At 36.2% G+C, this 24645-nt stretch overlaps 2 protein-coding genes across 2 annotated transcripts; one reads left to right on the top strand and one right to left on the bottom strand.

Moving 5' to 3' along the window:
- Positions 1 to 246: 246 nt before the first annotated feature.
- Positions 247 to 1559, bottom strand: LOC133863958 (transcription factor MYB44-like). Its single transcript, XM_062300128.1, has one exon. The coding sequence runs from the start codon at positions 1481 to 1483 to the stop codon at positions 563 to 565; it is 921 nt and encodes a 306-aa protein (XP_062156112.1). The 5' UTR covers positions 1484 to 1559; the 3' UTR covers positions 247 to 562.
- A 16470-nt stretch (positions 1560 to 18029) lies between these two features.
- Positions 18030 to 19607, top strand: LOC133864642 (putative oxidoreductase C1F5.03c). The gene is made up of 2 exons (XM_062301034.1): positions 18030 to 18939; positions 19162 to 19607. Exons 1-2 carry the CDS (start codon positions 18072 to 18074, stop codon positions 19542 to 19544), a joined length of 1251 nt encoding a protein of 416 aa, XP_062157018.1. The 5' UTR covers positions 18030 to 18071; the 3' UTR covers positions 19545 to 19607.
- The last annotated feature ends 5038 nt before the right edge of the window (positions 19608 to 24645 follow it).

The raw sequence follows: 24645 nt of genomic DNA on the forward strand, positions 1-24645 counted from the left end.
TTTTTGAGCGTTTAAATTTAATTTCAATCACTCTCCCTCACAAAAAAATTTTGAACCAAAGCCAAATCCTACAGATCCTAGATGCCGTTCAGTAGATTTTGAAGCTCAATCTAGTCGACTCACTGTCTTGCTCCATTTCCCTAACTAATTCTGCCCCCCTTCTTGTTCGGAATAACTTCTCAAATTCAAAATTCAGAGGAAAACAGAAAGAATTAAAAAAAATAACAAAAATGAAGCAAAACATAATTGAAGGAAGGATTAGAACGAGAAATTTCATAAATTCCTTTTTCCTTTTTTTTTTTTTTTTTTTTTTTTTAAGTTGCATGTTTTTGTTTCCAACACCTGCAGAACAAGGCCAGGGCGGCCATAGAAAGATAAAAGTTCGAGTTTTTCCGAACTTTACCGCTTGGATTCAACTTCAAGCTCTCTCTCCCCCTCTCTCTCCCCCTCTCTCTCTCTCTCTCTCTCTCTCTCTCTCTGTACATTGCCCAAACTTATTCCTAAACACCAGAGCAAAAAACAGAAAACAGCAAAGGCCCCTCCCTAACTACTACTGTCACTACTACTCGATCCTGCCGATCCCAATTCTCTTGACGTTCCTAAACAAATCCTCGTCCCTAATACCCATACACATCCCACCACCACCACTCTGCTCCAACATATAGCTCCTCACCTCCTTTTTTATCATCTCCTGCATCACCGCCATTAGCTCCGCACTCAACGGCACCAACCCAAGTCCCCGATCCTCCTCCCGGTTCACCACCGCCGCCGCAGAGCTATCCGCTACCGCCGGAGCCATCGCCGGGAATAGAGGTATCGTCATCGCGTCCGCCACTGCTTGACACGACGATTCGCACGACTCGGCCACACCGGGGAGGGACAGAGACAACGAGGTCGGCGGGTCAACGGCCGCCGGAGGCGACGATGTCGTCGTTTCCATGGGGGGCACGACGGCGCCAGTCCTCGCCAACGGTCGGTACACATGAGACGACGAGGACAAAATTGGAACGCTGGAATAATCGCTCAAATCGGACCCGGACGGACTACCCGGGTTCAAATAAACCGGTACGCTCGAACCCGAACCGGCACTGACGGACCTCTTCAACGGCTGCTGATGAGTGAAATTCCCATCATACCCTTCAGCCTCTTCGGTGGCCATGGACGCGTACTTGCGCTTAAGCGTTGAGTTCCAGTGGTTCTTAATCGCGTTGTCGGTTCGACCCGATAAGAGTCGGGCGATTGTGGCCCACTTGTTCCCGAACCGCGCGTGGGCCCTGATTATTGTGTCGTCCTCCTCCGGTGAGAACGCCCTGTGCTCCACCTGCGGTGAGAGCTGGTTGCACCACCTGAGCCTGCACGACTTCCCGGACCGGCCCGGAATGGACTTGCTTATCAGGGACCAGTTTCTTGGGCCGTGCTTCTGGACAAGCCTCTGTAGGGCCTCGTCCTCCTCGGCGCTCCATGGTCCCTTGATCCGGTCCATTTTTCTTTCCGTAACGGCTGCTCTGGTTCTGATATTTTTGAGTTTCAGAGAAGAGAGGGGGGGCGGGTGGGGGTGGGGTTGGTTTGTGTTGCTTTTAAAGCGTTTAGTGTTTACAATGGAATGGAGGAGCGTAAGAGAGGTGGGGATATATATATATGGGGAGGGGAGGGGTGACCGGTTGAGCAGGTTAGGACTGGGGGAGTTAGAGCCAGTTAGGATAAGGCGTTATGGACATTCGGCACCGCTTCTACCAGGCAAGCGGTCGTTGGGGGGGGCTTTGGGATACAGCTGGCTAACGGACACGCGTCGTGTTTGAGTTGCACTGGTTAGTCCGGTTTTACATGAGTCACATCTCTCCTCTCTACTTTTCCAAATTGGACGCTCCCACAAAGGAGCGTCCGCTACACTCCTCGCTTTAATCATTCGTTCGGAGCGTCCCTTACCCTCACCCATACTCATACTCATATATTCTGAAATCAAATTGTGTTCTCTATTTTTTTATATATATTTTTTAAAAATACATATCAATTTAATAAGCTAAATTAAAATAAAGAGTTTGAAATAAAACTTCGATCACCATTTATACTCAGGGAGAAAATGGTAAATATGGCAAAAGGGAACACCAATGCAGGAATATTTTTTATTTTTTATTTTTTATTTTTTTTATTTTTTTGAGAAAAGAAGAAACAGATATTTAATAACGAGATAACGATGATAACGGTTGGGTAAGGTTTGAGATTTAAAGTCTTGAGTTTGACTGAGGGAGCCAGGCTGTAGAGCATTTTCGTGTGTGGGATTTCCCTTTCCGTTCCATAGAATACCAACTAATCTTTTTAAAAACGGCCGCACGGAGATGCTGAGCTGGCGCAAAACGACAAGAGCGGTCGCAAAATCTGAGGGCGAATAATTAATTATTACTACTTTTCTGTACAAGGCCAGGCTGTAAACCTGCCACCACCACCCTCTTTAACGGCCTCTGCTCACCTTCCCCACCGACACCTGCCACTCACCCCATTCCTTTTCCCAACAGCCAGAAGCACCAAAACCGCCTATTCTACGACTCTTAACCTGTACGGAACCGGTCGTGCACACGCTCCCATGACAAGGGACTTTCTGCCAAGCTTCCTCTGCTCCTCGTCCTCTTTTTTTTGATTAATAAAACTAAATCCGTTTGATTATCTTAACAACAAACAGAGAAGCAATTTTTAATTTGAGTCTGGGTATGATTTTTCTAATAAAACTGGGGAATTATGGGACGTAAAGAATACGGCGAAGATATCTCCGTATCCACATCTGTTACTCGTACGTCGTACCTACTACCTAATGCCTGCTGTTTGGTGTGGAAGAGGGGGATGAATGTGAAATATATTCCAACAGGATAAATTGATTTGTTTATTAATGTTTAGTTTTAGTTCTCGATAACTTTTTGACTGGCTTCAGTGTCGGTGACAACCCATTTTACCGGGATTTTTTGGGATTCAATTCCCTCAATTTTGTTTGTTTTAGTTTAGATTATCTTTTCATGTTATTCGGGATAATTAAGTATATATACTCCCTACATATATCATTTGTTAAGATTGGAATTCTTTTACTGATTTAATACTTAGTGGAGTGACAGTTCAATTATATAAGGTTTAATTGTTTGTTAACACTCAAAAATGTACCTATAGAGTTCTCTTCTTTTTTCTTTTTTTTTTTTGTTGGAAAGGAAAATATATAAAGATAGACGTGTTTTTAACTCTTATGTTAATTTACTTTGTAGATAGGCTATGAAATAATCATATTTTGAGGCCAGATACTATCCACTTGATTTTATAGTTTTTGTGTCTCTATCGTTGAACAAGTAATTAGTAGTTAAGAAACTTGAAGGAAGGGGCATCCTGGCATGAACGAATTCAGGTAAAAGTGATTCTATAATAATAATATGATATGAAATCCACGAAATGATCAAGTACTGTTGCCACTTGGCAGCTTGTGATATGAAGCAAGACATAATAAACCAACCAGCCCTTCATTTTCTATGCGAAGTTATCGATCGGCACTGTATACATTCTTCTAGACACAGTTAATGAGAGTGAGAATTCAATGTTAGTACGTTCAGAAAAGCAAATAATTCCATACCATTAGAGCTGCCTGCTATGCCTTAGGCCCTTGGCCCTTAGCCCTTAGCCCTTAGCTAGGCGAACTTCAATGAAGATAGTCAAATCTTTTATCCTTTTAGAGCACTAGTATTGAACTATTCCTAGATGAACAGTGGCGAGTGGGACAGCAACGAGCGGCAATTAGATAGCTTCAAGGTTTTCTTCGATGAATCTTAAATTTGTCCTGGTTTGGTGGTTGTTTGGGCTGATTATGCGTGTCGGTGTTTAGGTGGGTTTTTTAGGTTGTTGATTTCGTTGGCTCATTTTGGGGATGTTGAGAGGAGTTTTGTAATTTATTTTGAAAAATGTGTTTGTTGGAATCCGTTTGATTAACTGGTATTTGAGAATAATTTTCAGTATTTGAAGAGTAAAAAATGATTTTTAAATGTTTACCAAACACACAAAAGACGTCATACCTCCAATAATCTAAACCTTTTTATATTATATTAAATTATTAAAAGAGTAAGAATATATGCAAGACTCTTATTCATTTTTATCCCCTCAAAACTCATAACAGTTTTCAAAACAATTAAAATACAAAACATTTTTCAAAAATCTTAATTTTTTTTGAAAAAAACAAAGAAAAAAATACTAATAAGTGGTTCTATGGCTGCCAGGCAACCACCATGATGACAGCAATTTCCTTTTTCTTTTTCTATTTTTAGGGCATGTTTGGATAACACTTTTTTAAATTATATTTTACTTAGTTTTCATAAACAAGTTTGAGTTATTTTTTGAAATTAAAACTCTATTTCATCTTTTTCTAATTTTGTCTAAAGTTCTCTAAAGCATTCAAACATAATTTTAAAAAATAAATTATCTCGATATTCATAATTTTAAATATAATACAGAATATTATAATATAATATAAAAAAAATCTAACACCCAAACGAGCCCTTATATTCTTAATCCCCTCTTAACTTTTCCAAAACTCAAAACCCAAAACAGTCCTCAAATTTTACCAAACGAGCCAACACTAACATACCTTTTTTTAAAAAAATAAATATATAAATAATTAATTTAATTTTGTCATACAAAAACTTCAGTTTCCATACTTGCTAGGACTATTGGGTGGAAGAAAACAGAAAATGAAAAAGGGTACAAAGGAAAAGGGTTGAGATTTTGCATTCATGGAGAATCGTACTTTCAGCATTGTAACCGTTTCGTGGGGACAGCTGTTAAGGGTACCACCAGGAACCACCCTTCTCTTTCTTTTCTTTTCTTTTTTTCTTTTTTTTTTTTTCTCTCTTTTTCTTGAGGCCTGTTTGGCTGTTTTTATCTTCAACAGGTCAGCATGTGCAAAGTAGACTCCATCACGTGCTCGAGCCCCGCGCAAAGGAGACACACGTGCAGCTTGCAACTTCTGGAGAAGCATGGGAACAACACGAATTTCCACATATAGCCTTCTTTTATCAGCCTTTCTGGGCAGGAAATCCAGGAACATTAAAGTAATTTGAGGTGTACATATAATATATCGTTTAGGATCTGCCCCGATGATATTGTTGGTGAATTAACTTATGGTTCACGTGACGGTGAACGGTCAACCTCCTCACATTTATTTGAGGTCGTCGCTTAGCCACAATCTCTTCGACTATATGTTAAATATTGACTCGGTCGGTCCATTATTTTATAACAAAGGAATAAACAAAAAAAGATATATACATATAAAAAGGAACCTCCATGGACCACGATCGATATATCATGGCTCATTTTTTCTTCTTGTGTTTAGTAAAATATGTGTTAGGCTTTGCTTAACCAAAAAATAGTAAAAGGTTCCAATCCAATCCAGTAGTCTTGATGAACATAGATTTCATGGTCCATGGATTGAATTACGACAGTATTGGAATGCCTTACCTGACTTGATTTTCCCATTAACAAATTAAACCCTCATAAATCCAACAAACTGTTACTTCATTAGGAAAAGATTTATATCGACAGAGAAGATGACTTTAATGGCTATAACATGCACTTCAACACATGGGGTGTTATGAATAAGGGGTTCAAATTAAAGACTTGCAAGCAAGTACTAAATATATATGTTTCTCCATCCATATATTAGTGGTCCAAAAGGAACCTATCATTATTTTACCAATTAAATTAAAAGTCCATCAAAACAAGAATATAGTTAAGAAAATAAACGAGAAAAGCAAACGGGGGACGATCATGTTTTGCTTTTTCTGTGTTATTTTTGTCCATTTTAGGAAAAAAAAAAAAAAACTAACCCAACAACAACAATATGACAAAGACTACAAAGTTAAGCAGTGGTTAGTCCTAATCTGTTTTTATTTGTTGAAATTGAAACCTTCCATTAGCAAAAATAAAAAAAAAATAAAAACTATGAGAGGCAAATTTGGTCCACAACTGCAAGTGATACATGATGAACCTTGTTCTCTCTCCTGTATAATTTGCACGAAATAAAAAAGGCACGTGGAAAACGAGCTTGCAAGGAGCACCGCGTTAATAATAAGGAAAACGACGAAAACATTCATTGATGGAACACATGAAACACGCTAGCGGGTGCCACGTAAGTACCAGAATTGATTGGTCAACCTCACGGACAGGCAAGAGGTGGTCCCCACTCCCCAGTTCTTTGTCCTATTATTCTGAGGTGGCAAATTCACACGTCACAACTCAAAACCCTCCACACACGTCTCGTTATTATTATTATTTTTAATTACATGGTGCTCAGTTTGTTGTGGCTAATATTTATTTATTTATATTTTAGGTTATGCGCTTTCAAAGAAAGCAGTTGCTGTCTCCTTTATAACCGTCAAGAAGATAAGCGTTGGGGAAGACCACGTCATGGGCCTTTGCCAGCTATAACGCATAACGCTTTTTCTGTTTGTTTATTCAATTTTGGTTTTTGTTCTTTGAGTTTACCGAAAAAGACAGCATCTCTTTTAGGTTTGCTTGGGGATTCGATCTGTGGATGATACCCACACATCCCATGATTCCCGCTACCGTCAGCCGTATGCTGCCATGGTACCATTCCATGTACCGTCTCTTTACCATTTGCCTCGTGCACTTCTTAGTAATAACCCAAACCACCATCCTTTTCTAGGTTTCCAAACATTTTGATCTCTTAATTTAATGTGTTTTCTTTTTTATTTATTTATTTAATGTTAAAAAATAGGTTTATTTTTATTTTTATTTTTCAACCTTATTGAATGCGCTGGCAATGTAAAAAGATCGATGGTGTCTAAAAGTGAATGTAACGTGCTACGTTTTTGGGGAGCTTGGAAGTTGGACCACATTCAACCTTTACCACTATTGTGTCTGTTCATACAGTGCACTTGGATTGCATTGGCAACTTATGAGATTCGTTCCTTTAGTGGGGTTTGCTGTCACTACGATCTTCTCACCACCTAATCACCTATTTCTAGAATTGCATCTTTCACTACAATTTCCTTGTCCGTCTATATTTTATGAAAATGAATGTCTCCTGATCATTTACATTTTAATAATTGATGTATTAAGTATCACATAGACTGTCAGATCAATTTATATACATTATATATGTTAACAGTGTTATGTGGATTACAATATAAGATTACTCTATATTTTAGTAGTTGACGTAACATGTAATATATGGATTGGCACATCAGTTTGTAGGAAACTTGTAGTGAAAGTTGTACTACCCTAAACAACGCTCTTAATAAATATATTGCCTTGAATTTTTTTAATGTTTGGCATGGTCTAATAATTATTGATATATGTAAACACAAACGAAAATAATAATAATAATAATAATCTTATTGTAATTTGTGTCAAAGTTAGGGGCATAACCATGATATTATCTAGGAGATCATATATAATTCTAAAACAAAATCAATCGTAACTACCAGTAGATCTTTTCCAAGAAAATATATGAGCAGTACTAAAGCTACTTGGTGAATGATAATATCCTCTCATATTTAATTTGTAGAATATATAGATAAACCGAAATAGATAAAATATTTGTAGAATATATAGGACCCTAAGTAACAAAGTGTAAATAGTCTAAGGTTACTTTCCGCTCGAAATTTAATTTTAGCATTAATAAATACATATTTTTAATTAGCTAAAAAAATAAATACATATTTTTTTATAGACATAGTTAAAAATTCTGAATTGGTACGGGGTAAAGAAAAATGATATAACCAAATAAGACTTATTCATTTTTTTTTAATAAAATAGTTATTCATTTTAATTGTTTACCGAGTAAAATAGTTCATCGTTTTGTAATTACAAATGGTAACAATCAAACCCAAAAAATAGCATTAAAAAAAAAAATAACCATAACAAAATTATAAAAATGGGCACTCATATTTGAGAAAGAGATTTGTCGGCTCATATTTGTAAGGATTGAAGATTGTAGTTTAGCGTCCGCATGAAGATTGTAGTGGAGCTACCAAGGCCTCCCCAAGGCCTGGAGTTTTCCAAAATAAATAAATAAATAAATAAATTTTATCTTTAAATTTTTTTATTTTTTACCTTTCAAATTTTTATTTTATTTTTTCAATTTAACCTACCAAATCCGAAATCATAGCCTCGCGCTGCACATGAGACAAAGTTTATGGCGGTTTTAATCAAAACGCGAATGTAAGGACAAAGGAATATTCGCATTTTTTTTTTTTTTTTTAAGGGAACAAGTAGTCATTCCATTAAATCACCAGAGAGTAACAACATTAAAGTCAAATAGAGTCAAGACTCGACTTAATACCATTACATGGACTCAGAAAAGAACACTCCATAACAATTACCCTAGGACACAGATTATATCACCAGTTACTACAAATATGCCTAGTCAAACAGAGTCAAGACTCGCATTTATGACATTTAAAAGAAAGAAAACTTTCCTTAAGGCCAAAGAAATGTAAAATTTCCGCTCCTAGCAAAAGACAACAGTTGGGAGGAAATCCACATTTTCTTTGGGCATATGGATAAACTCGATCCACATAAGTGTAATCAGATGAAATAATTTTTTAGTAGGCCCAAAAACCTTCAAAAATTTGAAAATTATATAAATTCATCTTGTACAATCCATCTTTAAATTCACCATTAAATTTGTGAGAGTCACGTGGGTCCCTCAAATCCAATAGTCAATTTGAAAATAAGATCTTTTTTTATTTTTTATTTTTATTTGTCCACACAAGAAAGGAGAAGGAGAATTCGAACTAGTAACCTCCGCTTTATGAGGCGTGGTTCATAACCGATTGAACTATCCCTTTGGGACAATTTGAAAATGAGATGGGTAGCCAGGATAGAGGATGTATTTGTAACATTTTCCTAAAAAATTACCCTCATTCAAACGACATGTTAAAGTATCAATTAATAATATAAGTATTTTTTGTTCTTCCAATAATGATGTGGCTTTTAAAATCATCGTTGAACTTATGATTAATCACAATTGAATTATAATCAAATAAAAAGTCACTTCATTATGCTTTAGGGAGAGAGAGAGAGAAATACAATACAATTAAGAGTCAGATTAGTTATTGAATATTCAGACGTCTCCAGTATATATACAATGCATGGGAGCACTCAAATCACAAGAATCGTATCAAAAGAATCTGTATACGTTTTTGTAATTATAAAAAAAATAAATAAAAAAATAAAAAAATGCATATCCAGATGAAAATATATGATATCTTATTATAATGAATCCAAAGCTTAGAAGATATTATATGTAATAATTGAGGTATTCAATATGTTAGGTGAGATGTGACCCAGATTAATTAATTTACAATTAAGATATTACAAAACTGTGAAAGATATATTTCCTATTCGTATACAATGTAAAAGGAAGATTACCAAAATCGTTTTCTAATTTGAAACTGCCATCATCCAACTGACTACCACAGAGATCGATAGGGACCTGGATACTGCCCACCCAACTACTCCTTTCAAAGACTAAACAAATACTCATTTTTTATATAGTCTTTGTTTTTCTGTTACTGCTGATCGATGTCAACAGTACTATACATAATACACTTTTTCGATACCTTTGTAGTGTTTTTGATTAGGGTTTCTTATTGTTCCAATTGGGATAATAGATGTTAGAAAATTATTATGAAGTTCGTTTGTCTGAACAAGTTTCGAGCAGTACTAGTTCACTCCTTCTTCAACGGATAAGCCTTATTAAAACGCTCTCACATTTGTTAGCGTGAAGTCCGGACCGTTTCTTCCTCATGGTAATATGTTCATTTTGGTCATGGTTCGCATATGTTGTTTCCATTTATTACCGACTTGAAAATTCAATTTGCCCAAATGTAATAAACTTTTCCAGTATACCATGTTTTAATAAGAAGTAATTGGTTAAATGATTTAAAATTTTTGATAATGATGCAGTTGATCGCACGTGCAGACTCAATCAACACGTACACGACTGCAAAAAGGATGGAATCAGTCATAGGCTTGCCAACAGAAAAACTCTATGATGCTTAAGTTAATGAAATAAGTGTATTTCTCAAAGAACATGACTGATCGAGCTATCTAGACCATCTATTTTGATGTCTCTCAATGGCATGTCTTTATCAATAAAAATACTAATACATGGAAACTATGCACAGAAGAGGGAAAAAATCGTACTTTTTTCACCGTATGATTTGTTTGGTAGTAATGTTTATTTATTATTATTTTTTTTAAAATAATAATATTAAGAAACAACTTAAAATACAAAACACTCAAAATGCTTTCACATGTTTATATCACATCAAAACTCTTTTTCAAATAAAAAACGTTAAAAAAGGGATTGTAGAAGCCTTAATCTGTGTTTCACTTGGAAGCCAAGTTTTATGAAAGTCAAGCTGATTGTCATCTTTAAGCGTGAATATTGGAGAATGGTACAGTGATCGAGCTAAAGTTAACAGTTGGAAGGCAATATGTGTGACATCGAGGAATAAGGTTTTGCTTGTGCTACTTTTTATCTTTATATTATCATACAATGCATTCATCCTCCCGTAGGAAAGAGTTTGTGGGTGGGTGGGTGGGTCTTTTTGCTTTCTTATATTAATTATAACATTACTAAATGAGCTTATGATTAATGCGAATATATATATATTTTTTTTTGGCAAACCAAAGTCTTAGCTTATGATTAATCAAAGAATGATGCTTACTTTTACTTAAATAAATCATACTTCTTTTCTTCTTTATTTCCAGTTGAAATCTTAGTGGCATTCATCCTCAAAACAAAGTGAGAACATTATACTGATGGAATCTATGAAACACGGGATCTCACGTAAAATATTTCACTAATACGAGGAATGAATGACACTTTTATATCATGTTAAATCATCACTTATTCTAAAATTTTTAACTTATAAAAAATAGTAGATTTAATCATCAAAACTAATTTCAAGTAAAGCATTTTTAGTGAAAAATATTTGTCCAAACTCTCCCTTACGAATTGCATCCAAAGCACAATGTAAAAGAGACCGAAGACGCCAAGGATCAAGATTTCTTCAAATTCATTGTTCGATTTGCACGCAATTCGAACAATTCCACATACAAGGGGGGTAGTTGGAATTGTTTGAATTAACTGCATCCGAATTTGAGGAATCCTCGTTCAACGGTTTTATAGGACTATGAATCAAATGGACTATCATACATGCATTGAGACTTTGTTTGTTTCGGCGTAAAATATTTTTCAAATTTTTCAGTGTGTGGTGCGACCAATAATGATAGTTACACCGAAAATGTTTTCGGTTTGACCAAAAAAAACTTATTTAGTTTCGGGAAAAAAAAAAATCGTTTTTAAATTTCATAAACCATTTTTTGAGTTTGAACTTCACCACCGAACCTTCGCCGGAAGTTGGTGGTCGTTTTTCATCGTCGCTAATTTTTAATATGAGCTAAACGCCAAAAAATATTTTCAAGAAAATTTTATTTTTAAAAAAATAATGGGATAAATATAAGAAAGCCCGCCGCTTTTAAAGTAGCCATCTGAAGTACCGAGTGTATTAATATGACCACCCAAACTAACAAAGAGTATTAAAAGAAAAGAAAAAAAAAAAAAAAAAAAAAAAAAAAAAACCGTATAAAGGGCAGAGAGTTTAAAGAGCTTTTTTTTATATTTATCCCTAAAATTATTTTGTTTAAAATGTTTTCCGACATAAAAACCAACGGAGGATAAAACCAAAACAGTGGTCTGAATAATATATATCAGTAGAGACACGTAAATGAGAAGACTCGTATTTGGTCCAACAATGGACCACGATTCCAACCGACTCCATTATATGGCAGACAGTGGACGAGGAAGCTAGCCAACCAATAGAGGCATGTTTGGGCTAATATTCTTGAGCATTAATGATGCATTTTTCAAAGCCAGCTGAGATAAAAATAAACTAGAGAAACTAACTAACAAAATTCCTATGGAATTTATGTTAAGAAGGGGCTTTATCAAAACCTATTAAACAGTTATCACTTTATAGAGTACTCCATAGCCCCCCCCCCATTGACAATGGACTTTGTGAAAGAAGGGTGGAGCCCCATGTCCCCCTCTGCTAACCTGCGAATCTGTGATTAGGTGCGGAGTCTTTCAGATTCAAACTCAAGCTGCGCATGCTAAATATAATCCAAAATAAAATTTATTTATTATAAATATTAATTAAGATCAGAATCAGCTGTAAATAATACAATGGTCAATGAATGTATATGGCAGTTCCTTTGAAATAGGCCCTACCCAATGTGATGGTTTCCGGTTTGGCAAAATTACTAGGGGCAAAATAATTGAATCCTAAACTGTTTCATCTTAATTAATATTTTTAAATTTATAATCATCCTTGTTAAATCGCTCGTTGTTTTAGAAGTTTAAATTGATAAAAAAATAATCACAGTAAATTTAATTAATTAATTTTAAAATAATTTTTCAAACGACCGGACCAACGATAGAACTCTTAAAAAATATAAAAAATAATCATCGAAATTTGTTGGTCCACGAGAAGACCAGAGACACTCCGATAATTAAGTCAATATCTTATTCGATAGAAAAAGAAATAGAACGGAGAGAGTTCTTGTAGAATGCTTGCCACGTGGTAGGCTGAAAGCTAACTAATTATTGTCATGTAATGGATAGCTATCGCACGTGTGCACTCAAACTTACCAAATAAAGTCCAATATTCACTAAATTGTGGAATATACATTCCATAAACGTCTACATCGAGACTAACTGCGATGGATAATATTTCCAATAATATTCCAATATGCTTGCAATTTGCAACCTATCTTTTCAGCCAAGTTTCAATATAAAATTCACATAAGCTGACACTGTCATTGACTAAAGGCATAAACGTGTATAGCATGCATCCTCCAGTGGAGGGAAAGAAGGCTGTTGAAGTTAAATACAACTTTCTTCTTCCATTTTCCTTCCCCTATGGAGTTTTCTTGACAACCAAACGGGGGGGGTAAAAGAACATTAATGTGTCAAGGAAGCCGCCTAGCAGTACCTACCTGTGCAGTGATTTCAACGTTCAATTATTGGACGGTAGGCTTGGTCGTGTGAATGGATAGACATAAGCTCCGTTCTCTTTTGAATATTCGATTTTTATTGTTATGGAATGAAGCCTTGTAGGGTTTATAATCATTTTCTTGGGGAGCTTCTTTCTTGTTCTTTTGTGGCCGCCGGGACTTTATAATTATTAATTAGGATTCTTTTTCTGCTTTTTTTTTTTTAAAAAAAAAAAAAAAAATTATTCCATTTTATTGTTCCTCGCTATTGACTCTTTAACTGTTAAGCTTTAATGTCTAAGTTTATAATTTTCCTCGTCCTGTTTGATCTATTAAATATGTTGTTCATATAGGGGAGGATAAAGTTGAGGAGCTAGCCTGAGACTAAGAAAAATAGATGTGATTTAATTATTTATTTAATTTTATCTACTTTTAAATTATGTAATTAACACCCTTCTTGACTTGGTCTTGAGTTAGCTAGAGATGATAATTTTGGATTGGGTCCACTAGTTTGAAAACCCACCTTCTCTTCTCAGCTTTTTCTTTCCCTGTTATGGCGTGGCGAAGAGGAAGGGGAAATAGAATTTGAAGTCTTCCTCCATTGCCTTTGTACCCAACTTTACTATGACAAGTAATCCTATCAAACTTGTTTCACAAGGCACGACTGGGAATAAAATACTCATCCCACTTTATCTGTCAAATTTTTATGGTTAAATTTATTTATTTATTTATGTCACGTGGCATTGACACGGTAGTTTATAAAAGAATTATAGTAAAAGTTAATATTCTCAACATTTTTCATGTCTTCAAAGTATGACATAACAATTAACGAATATTTTTTTTTTATATAATTACATTCCACGACAATACAACATCATAGTTGATCACAAACAGAGTAAAAATTGCATCTATATAGATTTTTTCAAATTCAATTTATTTATTTTTTAAAAAAAAATATTTGTCATCAATCTTTTTGAATTTAATCAACTTTTATTCATTCCTCAAGAAATATAGCAAATTGTTCTAACAAAACAAAATCACTAAAGCAGCTTGAAATTTTTTCCAGTCAAATTTCATATATAATTTGTTTCATTGCGGCCTTAGCTAAACAATGTACCACCGAATTTGCCTCACAGTGAATGTATACAATCTGGCAACCACCCAAAGTAACAATAGTTATTTATGCGTCTTTCACTAGTTGTCAATGTCAACAAAAACTGTGTTCTGTAAAATTTAGAGTGTTTACCGGTTGAAGAGCGTCTCCTTCCAAAATGATATGTTGAAAGCCCAATTCTTTCCTAAAGCCCGCCACACGTGATGCTACCAAAGCCACCTCTGCAACCGGTTCTAGATTTTTTATTTTTGTTAGACTCTTGGCTGCCATCACATGTCCCTGATAATCCCTCACAACGAACCCTAGGCCCATACACCCATTGACTACGTCTACAGCAATATCTTAGTTGACCTTGCACTTACCTTATGATGAGGGGGGGGGGGGGGGGGGGGGGTTTCGCCTAAATTGGAACCCACTTCTCACCTTGTGTTAGATTCGCTTCTGTTGGGTTTGCCTTCTTATGTTCCTTGACATATGCAACTGCTTCCCTCGTTAGAGTAGTAAGGCGGAGAAATTCCCCTATGTAAATCACTGTGTTTCTTTGAAACCATATCTTCCTGGCTATCACCAAAAATAATTCGCACTCCTCCTTATCATATCTTTGGAACATCTCCTCCACCACTCATATAGATTTGAAAAATGATTTTTGCACATCACTTGTATATCTTTTGTACATCACTTTTTTAAATAAACCATTGGATTCATACGACCCACAAGGATTCACATGTGGGTCCTACATATCCAATGATTGATTTTAAAAAGTGATGTACAAAAAATGTACAAGTAGTGTGCATGTAACATATCTCTATAGATTTTGTTGTGCAAAAAACATATGTATGAAGAGTAGTTTTAAGATTGATGGGGAATAAATAATGATGACGACCTATAATAAATAGATGAGATTAATTCTTTCTATCAAATTCCGTCTTAAATTTAAGAATGTAGGGGAATTTGCTAATAGCAACAATCATTACATATTAATTTTCCAAAAAAGTTTCCAAAGAAAACTTCTATATATGCTTATTACATTAAATATATGATACTATATTGAGATTATATTGGGCCTCACTAGCAATTCATGGATAGGGATTATTTTACGTTTCAAATTTTGTTTTGTTACGTTTAACGATATATATAGTGCCGGGTTATTTAAAAATTTAGATGATGTAACAACATATATATTATTAGATCTCTAAAATTTAATTTAGACCATAAAATGAAGAGGATGCATATCCATGTCTTAATGTGCAAGTAAGCGGAGGAAGTACAAGAATGAAGTTGAAAACTAATTGGGCATTTGCGTCCAACAAATTAACCCAGTTAACCAATATATTGATGAGTTTCCGAACAGAACGAGAATGACCCCCTTTTGTTCAACCAGTTTTCACGTATTAAGTATGAGTTATAGGGGTAAAAAACCAATTGCAAGAAATAAGTCCTTCAATTTACCATTCACTTTGTAATATCCTTTCAATTTTTCGAGTTGGTTAATTTACCTTACTGATCTACCAAAAGGACTAAAATGTCTCTCTTTTACTCTCTAAACTATAAAAAAGTGCTCTTAAAATAATAAAAAAAGCAAAGAAATCAAAGAATTAAAAAATTAATAAAAACAAAACAAAAACCCTAATCCACGGCGTGGTCGTGGGTCACAAGATGATCAACCGCGCGGCCATGGTTGGTGAAGCATAGTCATATCGTGTGTTAAGTTTTTTTTTTTTTTTTTTAAAAATATATTTTTTCGTGTGTATTTTTGGAAAACATCACAACCCTTTTGGATGATAAGTACTGGGCCTTTGGCAAATCACTTCCTTATTTTTATTTTTCCAAAAAGAAAATGAAAAAAAAAACAACTTATTTTCAAATCGGTTATCAAAGAACTTTTTTTACTCATCTCTCACAAAAAATAATAATAAAATCTTCTTTTATTTTTATATCACATCAATTATTTTTGATAAGTATTCAAATAAAAAATTCATAACAAAACTCTTTATTAAATTACCCACTAAACAAATTAAAAGATAAAAAGACAAAAAGTATAAATGTATATGAAATGATAGAAAGAGAGGGCTAAATATAAATGTAAATGTAAATGTACAGTTTCCTCAAAACTTAAGCCCCCTTTGAAAACCCATTACCCTCCCCTCCCCTTGGAGTTTTTTATTTGAATGATTAAAAAATAAAATTGATGTGATATAAAGTTAAAATAATTTATATGAAAAAGTGAAAAAAAAAAAAATTGTATTGTAGTTAGTTTTTTATTTAAAAAGTAATAAAAAAGTGTTAAGTGATATAAAAAGTGAAAAAAGTTAAGAATGTTTTGAAGTTGATATTTTTTGAAAAAAGTGAATTGACTTAAATTACAAATCACTCCATATGGTACAAAAAGTTCGTGAAGAGTTCCTGTAGTAAACTATAATTACAAATCACTCATTGAACCCGTTTTTGTCCACCAAGTTAACAGATTCTGTTAGTTTGCCATTTCATACTTAATAAGAAATCGACATGTATCCATTACAATAAAAAAATATAAATAAATAAAACTTAAAAATTATTTTATTTTTAAAAAAAAATAAAAAATAGTAAATAGGTGGTTGTCGGGGGTGGCCAAACCAAGTCTGGGAGTGACACGTGGCCACCCTAGGGCCTGGGGTGGCCACATGTCGATTTTCTATTAAGTAAAACGTGACAAACTAACATAATTTGTTAACTTGTTAGACGAAAAACGAGTTTAGAAAGTGACTCGTAATTATAATTTACAACGGAAACTCTTGATAAACTTTTTGTATTACAGAAAATAATTTATAATTTAAGCTAACTTTAAAAAATAGTGATGCAATTATAAAAAAATAAAATAAACCACAAGTTGAGTTAAAAACTTAAAATTAAAGTGAAAAAATTGTCTTGCTCAAGAAGAAACTATGCCACTCAACATCATAGTTAATTGGAGAGAGAAAAATATATGGAAGATCAAGAAGGTTATCTTGTACTGGCCAGCACTACTGAGATTTTTTTTATATTTCTCCATTTTGAAAAGCACATGCTGACAAACAAGTAATAATAAACCTACCAGATTCTGATGTTGAGGTCTACTTGGCTAGGCAGTTATTGTCGCCTTAGTGCGCATATCAACTCCTCCGGGTCCTTGCCAATGACGACACTCTTGTACATAAATGGTGAGAGGTATACATTTGCATGGACAGGTCATTTCCCATTCCGGCTGGGCATGATTTTCAATGATTCGAACTACCTATGACGTGTTTGTTCTAATGTAATGATTTCGGTTAGGGTTTTGTTTGGGTCCTTTGTTGGTGCATAGAGGACCCAATTTGGTGAAATTTTTGTTCTTAATTTGGTGAGATTTTGTTTTAAACTTGTATCGAATTCATAAATTGTGTTACAAATTATCAATTTAAATGTTGTGTTCTGAGTTTGAGTCGTGTTAAGATATAAATATAAAGATTATATCGATCAATCATAACCCGACTCATTTATTTAAATAAGTTAGACTCTTCAACTTTAATTCATTGATTTTATATTGAATTCGTGACTGTTTGCAAGTCGTGTAAATAATTATTAATCCTAACATAGAGATACCCATATTTTTTCCTATGAGATTGACAACACTAAAATGTGCTACTAGAGACTAGAGCTTTTGCTTAGTTCGCATTTCCAATTTGGGCCGCACAAAGTCCAGCTGAAGCTTTTTTGGCCTTTTGTGTCCAGTCCAACCAAGGTTCAGGGGCTCAGTCACTTTTGACTAGTAGGCCCGTGTCTCGGACTGAGGCTGATTTTGAACACCACTGGCCGTATATGGGCCGTGGGCTTAATCTCCCCTTTGCCATTGCTAAAAGAGCCAAGAATGACCCACGTGTCCACCCCAACCAAAAATAGGGGGCAAATAGATATGGTGGCGGTGACATCACCGACCTCCTCGCTCTCACCATTTTTCCGACAAACCCGAAGCAATAGAACATCGATCAGATCATCCTCAGTAGCATCCTCACCCATGGAAGAGCAGCAGTCGCACCCGAGGCGTGTAGTTGTCTGCGGAGGGGGCGTTATAGGAGTCTGCACGGCTTACTTCTTGGCCAAGAAGGGCGCGACCGTCACACTCGTCGAGAAGTCATCCGTAGCCTGCGCGGCCTCCGGGAAAGCCGGCGGGTTCCTCGCGCTCGACTGGTGCGACGGTCAGCCCCTCTCGGCTCTAGCCCGGGCCAGCTTCGACCTCCACCGTTCGCTCGCGCAGGAGCTAGACGGGCCCCAATCCTACGGCTACAGAGCCCTCACCACTCTCGGCCTTTCCGTCACCGAGTCCCCAAACCCTCTTCCCTCTGGTTCCTCCAATAATGTCCCGGATTGGGTCGACGGGCTGGTTCGGAAACCCAGGACCATCGGAACCCCAGCTACCACGGCCCAAGTTCATCCCCAGCAGTTCGTTCGAGCGCTGATTTCCAAAGCCGTCGAGAATTACGGTGTGGAGGTGGTAATTGGGAAATTGGAGCGCGTGGAGGTGGTGGGAGGACGAGTCGGATCGGTGGTGCTCGAAGGGGGCCGAGTTATTGACTCGGACGCAGTGGTTTTGGCGCTTGGGCCTTGGTCTTGTAAATTGGAACTCTTATCGTCGCTGTTCAGAGTGTACGGTCTCAAAGCTCACAGTATCGTTTTGGAGCCCAAAGAGCCTGACGCAATAACCCCACACGCGCTTTTTCTCAGTTACTATCCGTCTCAGGGAGGAAAGCCCTTGGACCCAGAAGTGTACCCTCGTCCTACAGGTATGTTCGCTTCATAATTTATTAACAGTTATGAATTATGATCATTCATTGGCTTTGTGTTCTTGGAAGTGCTATTCTTAAACTTAGATACGAGAAATCGGAGAAATAAGCCCAATTTTGGTCTCTAACCAATGTCTAGCTTTTCATTTCAAGAATTTGCTTGTTAAACTGAAAAAATAAAAGTGTTCTAAAGCCTGAATTCGGTGATTAATGGACCGTCAGGGGAGGTGTACGTGTGTGGAATGTCGGCGGAGGCAGAGGTGCCAGATGATCCGGAGCAGATTGTGGGCAATCCGGAGTCGATACAGGTGCTTAAGAGGGTGGCAGGGACTGTGTCCAGCCATTTGCGGGAAGGAGAGGCGGAGGTGAAGGCAGAGCAAGCATGTTTCTTGCCTTGTACCGATGATGGTGTGCCTGTGATAGGGGAGCTTCCTGGGATTGCAGGGTGCTATGTGGCAACTGGGCATAATTGCTGGGGGATTTTGAATGGTCCGGCCACTGGGGCTGCCATGGCTGAGCTTGTGTTGGATGGGCGTGCTACCATTGTTGATCTAACTCGGTTTAGTCCCGCTAGATTTGTTGGGCGTAGGAAAGGTTTGATCTAAATTTTTTTGGTAATTTTGTGATCGTTTGGTGCTAAATAAAGCCTTCAATTTTGTTCTGTCAAATGCTTGCGCCTGCAACATGGTTGCTTGAAGTTTCACTTTGATCACCTCTGTTGTCCCTTATACCTGTTTGAATAGGTACCCAACATAATAACAAGGACAACAGTAAATCGTATTGCAGATGACTTTGGAGGTAAACTCCCCCTCCTACCCAACCACACTCCTCCTCCTTTGGGCTTCGTTCGTTTGCTTTTAGAGGTCAGAAAGCTCAAAGCCCCTTGCGCTTAGTTTGCCGAGATCCGCCACCACTAGGCTTCGTCGAGGATGCCTTTCTTGTAGACTCACCACAAGTTACCAGTAGGAACAATTTTGTCTGGGCTACAACCAGGTCTCCTTGGACAACTGTTGCAGGCCCATCTCCTGTCTGTCTCACCGTTGTCTCCCTTTTCTTGGTCTTGGTTGAAAACCTCACATTAGCCTCAAATAACACCTATAGGGGGGTGAATAAGTGTTTTTAGACCAATCACAACAAATATCAGTAAATTAAAAGCCAAGAACTACACATAAAATTACCTAAATCAGCCGGAGCATACACAAATCAAACACAGGTTTTGGTGGCAAGTGCCACCATGGAAGAATTAAATTACACAATTTATACTTCCAAAACCTTTGTAACAAAACCTTATGTGTACTCTAAACAACCTACGTATTTGTCTCTATCGCTGTAACTCCAAAACTCTGACTACTTCTATCGAGTCTCCTTTTGCAACCCGAAACTCCGATGACTTGAAGTTTTTTGAGATTTTGTATGATTTAATCAAACTCTAAGGGGTATGAACTTGAAGGCATAAGGATGAATGAAGTCTCTCTTAGCTCACAAAATAATAGCCTCAGTATCTTTGAAACTTTGATGTTTATGAGAAAATAATTTTTTTAAGGTGTCATTTGAACGAGTAAGTGAACTCGTTCGGACACTTTTTAAGTTTCACAGATTACACCCTAGCAGTGTTCGGACATAGTCCAACCCGAGTTTCCAACTAAGTGTCTTTTCTTGTTTACGATCTTCAACTTGTTCAAACGAGGTCCAACCGAAACGCTCTGCTAGTCTTCATTTGTTTTTCATTCCATAACTCATTTGAACAATATCTAGCCGAGTTTCTCGGGTGTACACTTGTAACACATCTCGTTTGGACGCCTACCAACTCGGGACTCCAATTGAGTTTCTCAAACCACCAACTTCGACCAAGATTTTGATTTACAGTTTAAGTCCCAACATAGCCTAACCAATTTAGACTTGCACCAATTTGTTTTGGACACCGAAATTAGCTAATATAAAACTTAAAACATTTGTGCCAAAGAATTATTGTGTCAAGCTTAGGCCATTTCCTACTTTTCTTATTATCATTTTGTCTTTAGCTTTGTATTGGTTTGGTTAGTCTGTCGGCAGAAGACTCCTTTTTGTGAATTCCTACAACCCATGTGCATCTTTTTATCTTTGTAATGAAACATTATATGAAAAAAGAAAAGAAAAGAAAAGAAACTTAGCCCGGTTTTAGGATTGCAATTGAGCTGATTTGCTCAAGTGTTCTTCAACTTCAAGTTGAGCTCAAGGGCACTACCTACGAACTAAGCTAATAAAATAATGAGTAACAAATAAGAATTCAAAGTGAGAGAAAATAATGGTTGACTTGAGGTTATTTCTGGGCCTGGATAAGGCAATTGTCTAAATGCATAGCATTGTAGCAAAGCTCAGGTTGTTTGCATCCGGCCCTGCTTTGGCTTATTATTGAATTAGCAACTCCAGGCCTGGCCCATGGGGCACCAAAAGTACATTGGGTTGACCCACGGAGATCGTGACCACATTGGCTGAACCCATAAAAAGAAACAAAATAAGTTTGATTGGGTCTGGGTGTTGCGTCGTTGTATTGCAAGATACACTGTTCCCGGAACAGAGACGGGTACAGACCCACATGGCCCATACATCACAAGAATAGATTGACTGGTACTCACGTACTGTATTCCAGTGCGTTTTCCCATAAACCAACTTACACGTACGCCCATGTTTCTATCAACGAATATGACAAATTACAGATAAGACTGGGGACGAGTACTACTCCAAACTCTTCTCAAGTACCAACTCTTTTACATATTTCTTTGATGAGAATAGTAAATCTGAGATCCAATAATGTTCTTCCAAAAATAATATCTTTGAATCTTTCCAACCAGTTTTGGAATTTAAAGATCAAATATGGCAATTTCGTAAGCAGTTGTTAGTTGGATATCGTTCTATCTTTAAAAAGATATACAGGCTAAGCAGGCTTTTACTACAAATTCACTGGAAACTGTTACATGGTAAATTAGTTTTTGAACGTGACAAGTATCATATATATGACCGATTGTCACGTGGATATATATATATATATGGTGACAATCTATATTTTTAGCGCTTAACGTGATAAGCGTAAGAACTTGTAAGTAAAGGTTGTAGTAAGATTAATTAGGAGCAATATTCTAAGAAGTTTAAGAGTAATAAAAATAATATTAACGAGATCTTAATTATTCCCTTTGATTTGGCATTTTGTACCTGAGTATTGATGTGCTGAAGAGGGATGTCCTTGTGTGATAACCTATTCAAATATTGCCCTAATCCCATCTGGGTGGACAGAACTCAAGACAAATGCAATAGAAAAACAGCCATGGTGTTGACAAACTGCCCCTGCTTAGATGTTTGGACCAGTTAATGCCTTAGGATTCACGGGGCTGACTCCGCCTTTCGAAGCTAATTAAAGCCGGTTTCTTAATTTCCTCACTTCCACGTTCATGTCTTTTTTTTTAAAAAAGAAAAAAGAAGAAGATAAACACGTTCATTACTATCTGTTTCTCTTTCTGCTTTCATAACTCAAAGGGCATGAGGAATTGATTAGTGGGAAGCACGTGCAATTACAGATAAAATTAACTTTTTTGACGGGATTCAACTGACTTTTTTATAGGGTATATGTGATAAAGTGTTGATCTTAGTAAAGTACCCGGCCGTTTGAGTAATGAGTAAGGAAACGCATGGTTCCTAAGAGGCCAAGACAAAAGCAGACTCCACTACCAGGTTCTTGAGTTAGAGCTCTTTCATGTCATATATATGGGCTCTTTTATAATTTTTTCTGTCCAAATTATTAGCAATTTGGACAGTAAATTACTGAGATCTCAATCTTGGATTCTACTCGATCTTACTGTTGAGAAGAAGAAAATTCATCGATGGTCTAGCAGACAAGATTATGGTATACGTACAAATTCTTACGTACCCATGAAGAGAGGGAGAAAGAGACATGATCCGTTCAATGGGGGAAGAAAAGTAAAAAAGCTGCTAGCTTCACCACTTGAAGTTTTTCTTGCCATGCAATTCTGCAGTTTTTACTATTTTTTAACCTTCTTGTTAGTTAAGGAAAAAAAATAACCCTTTTGATTATGCTTTTATTCCCTCTCACACTACGTCTATAGTTATGCAGAAATCATCTCCATCTCTATAACCTTGTTACCTACATGTATAAGTCTGTTTTTTTTTTAGTTTAAGGTTTATGCACTTATCTCAAAAACTTAATTAGTCGATAGAAAATAATGAATTTATATACGCTTAAAATTTTAAAATAAGAAATTATGATTTACCATGGTATTAAAACAAAGATTTATAATTTATGTCATTTCGATCGGTTAAGTATTTTACTTGTTAAACTTCAATTATTAAGAGAGAATTTGATCAACACTGACAGTGATTGGAGTGGATGTATACAAGTTCTTGGGGAGAAAAGATCTTGAGGATACAAGTTGAGTGATTGTAATAAAGATGTCATCTTCGCTAATATTATGCTGTCAAAATCGTGATCGTTAGTTTTGGTGGATCCAACCAGCTGACCTTTCCAAAAGTTTTTCTCTTTTTGGTCATCTTACTCAAACGGCCATGGCCCAACGTCCACCTCCAACCTCTCTCTTCTGTAGATATTACCATCTTTTCACATAAAGAAAAAGTCACTGCTTTAGACCTTTTTCTAACCATTTTTTCTCATGTAATTGGAGAAACAGGGGGAATATTAAAGACAGAGATGAAAAGCTTTGTTATTAGACTAGAGGCATTTGAAAAGGGATGCTTCCCTAATATATCCTAAATGTGGTCTACCTAACAAAGCAGGCACCAGATCTTTCAACCTTTGGTGTGTTAATTATTTTATATTACAGGGGGTTCAACCACTTTTTTATTCATTATTTATTTTATATTGAGGCCAGTAAAGCTGCCACAAAGAATTTTGGTAAAAAAAAAAGGAGAAAATAAAAAAAGAATTAGTTGATGCTGGATGACATGATGCATTTCATGTGTTTTCAGGTTACCTTTGGGGGTCTAAAAGTCAAGCAGATCTGTACAGTGAAAAATTAAAACGGGTATAAGATTATATAAGTTAACTCTAATTTGACCTAAATGGATCAAACTATTTAATCCTAACCAACTAATTCCGTATTCGTTTCGTGTTGAATTTATGGACCTTTTCAAAAAAATTTAGCCCAAACCAAAATCAGAATCAAAAATCAAATATGGCTTTTTGCCAATAAATCTAGTGGCAATTCTGCAGCATGTGTATAGAATTGCATAAAAGGTCCAAACATGAGATATGGTGGTCCGCTCGTTCTAGTCCATTGTCACAATAATGACAACTTGGATAAGAATCATGGCACCATCTCGGTACATTTTGCTAGCCATACGACTGTTTGATACGTGTTAGCATGTGATTATAGTCACATTAGCCACTCAAAAAAATTGACACCCTTCAATGATCACAGCAAATTGTAAAAGAGTTGTAGACTATGTAGCATTAGTCAACCTAGTAACATTTGTACCATGGACATAAGTTTGCCTTAGTTATTAATGGGCCATAGTCATATTAATTTTGAGAACTATAACTTTGTTGGGTACATTTTTCTAGTATCTGCAAGCAGGGCAGATTACATTAATACCTGCTAGTCAATAGTTGAACGGTGGAGCATTAAATTGAAGGCCAGATTTCTCATCAAGCCCCAGTAGCGATGCTGGATGAGAAGATATTAGGACCCCCTTTGGACC

This window comes from Alnus glutinosa, chromosome 3 (assembly GCF_958979055.1).
Source record: "Alnus glutinosa chromosome 3, dhAlnGlut1.1, whole genome shotgun sequence".
In the NCBI taxonomy this organism is placed as follows: Eukaryota; Viridiplantae; Streptophyta; class Magnoliopsida; order Fagales; family Betulaceae; genus Alnus; species Alnus glutinosa.

Excerpts from the sequence above, each read along its gene's own strand:
- LOC133863958 (XM_062300128.1), bottom strand. The coding sequence starts at position 1,483 with ATGGACCGGATCAAGGGACCATGGAGCGCCGAGGAGGACGAGGCCCTA.
- LOC133864642 (XM_062301034.1), top strand. The coding sequence starts at position 18,072 with ATGGTGGCGGTGACATCACCGACCTCCTCGCTCTCACCATTTTTCCGA. Across the intron at positions 18,940-19,161 it reads AGTGTACCCTCGTCCTACAG|GGGAGGTGTACGTGTGTGGA; the intron begins GTATGTTCGCTT and ends ATGGACCGTCAG.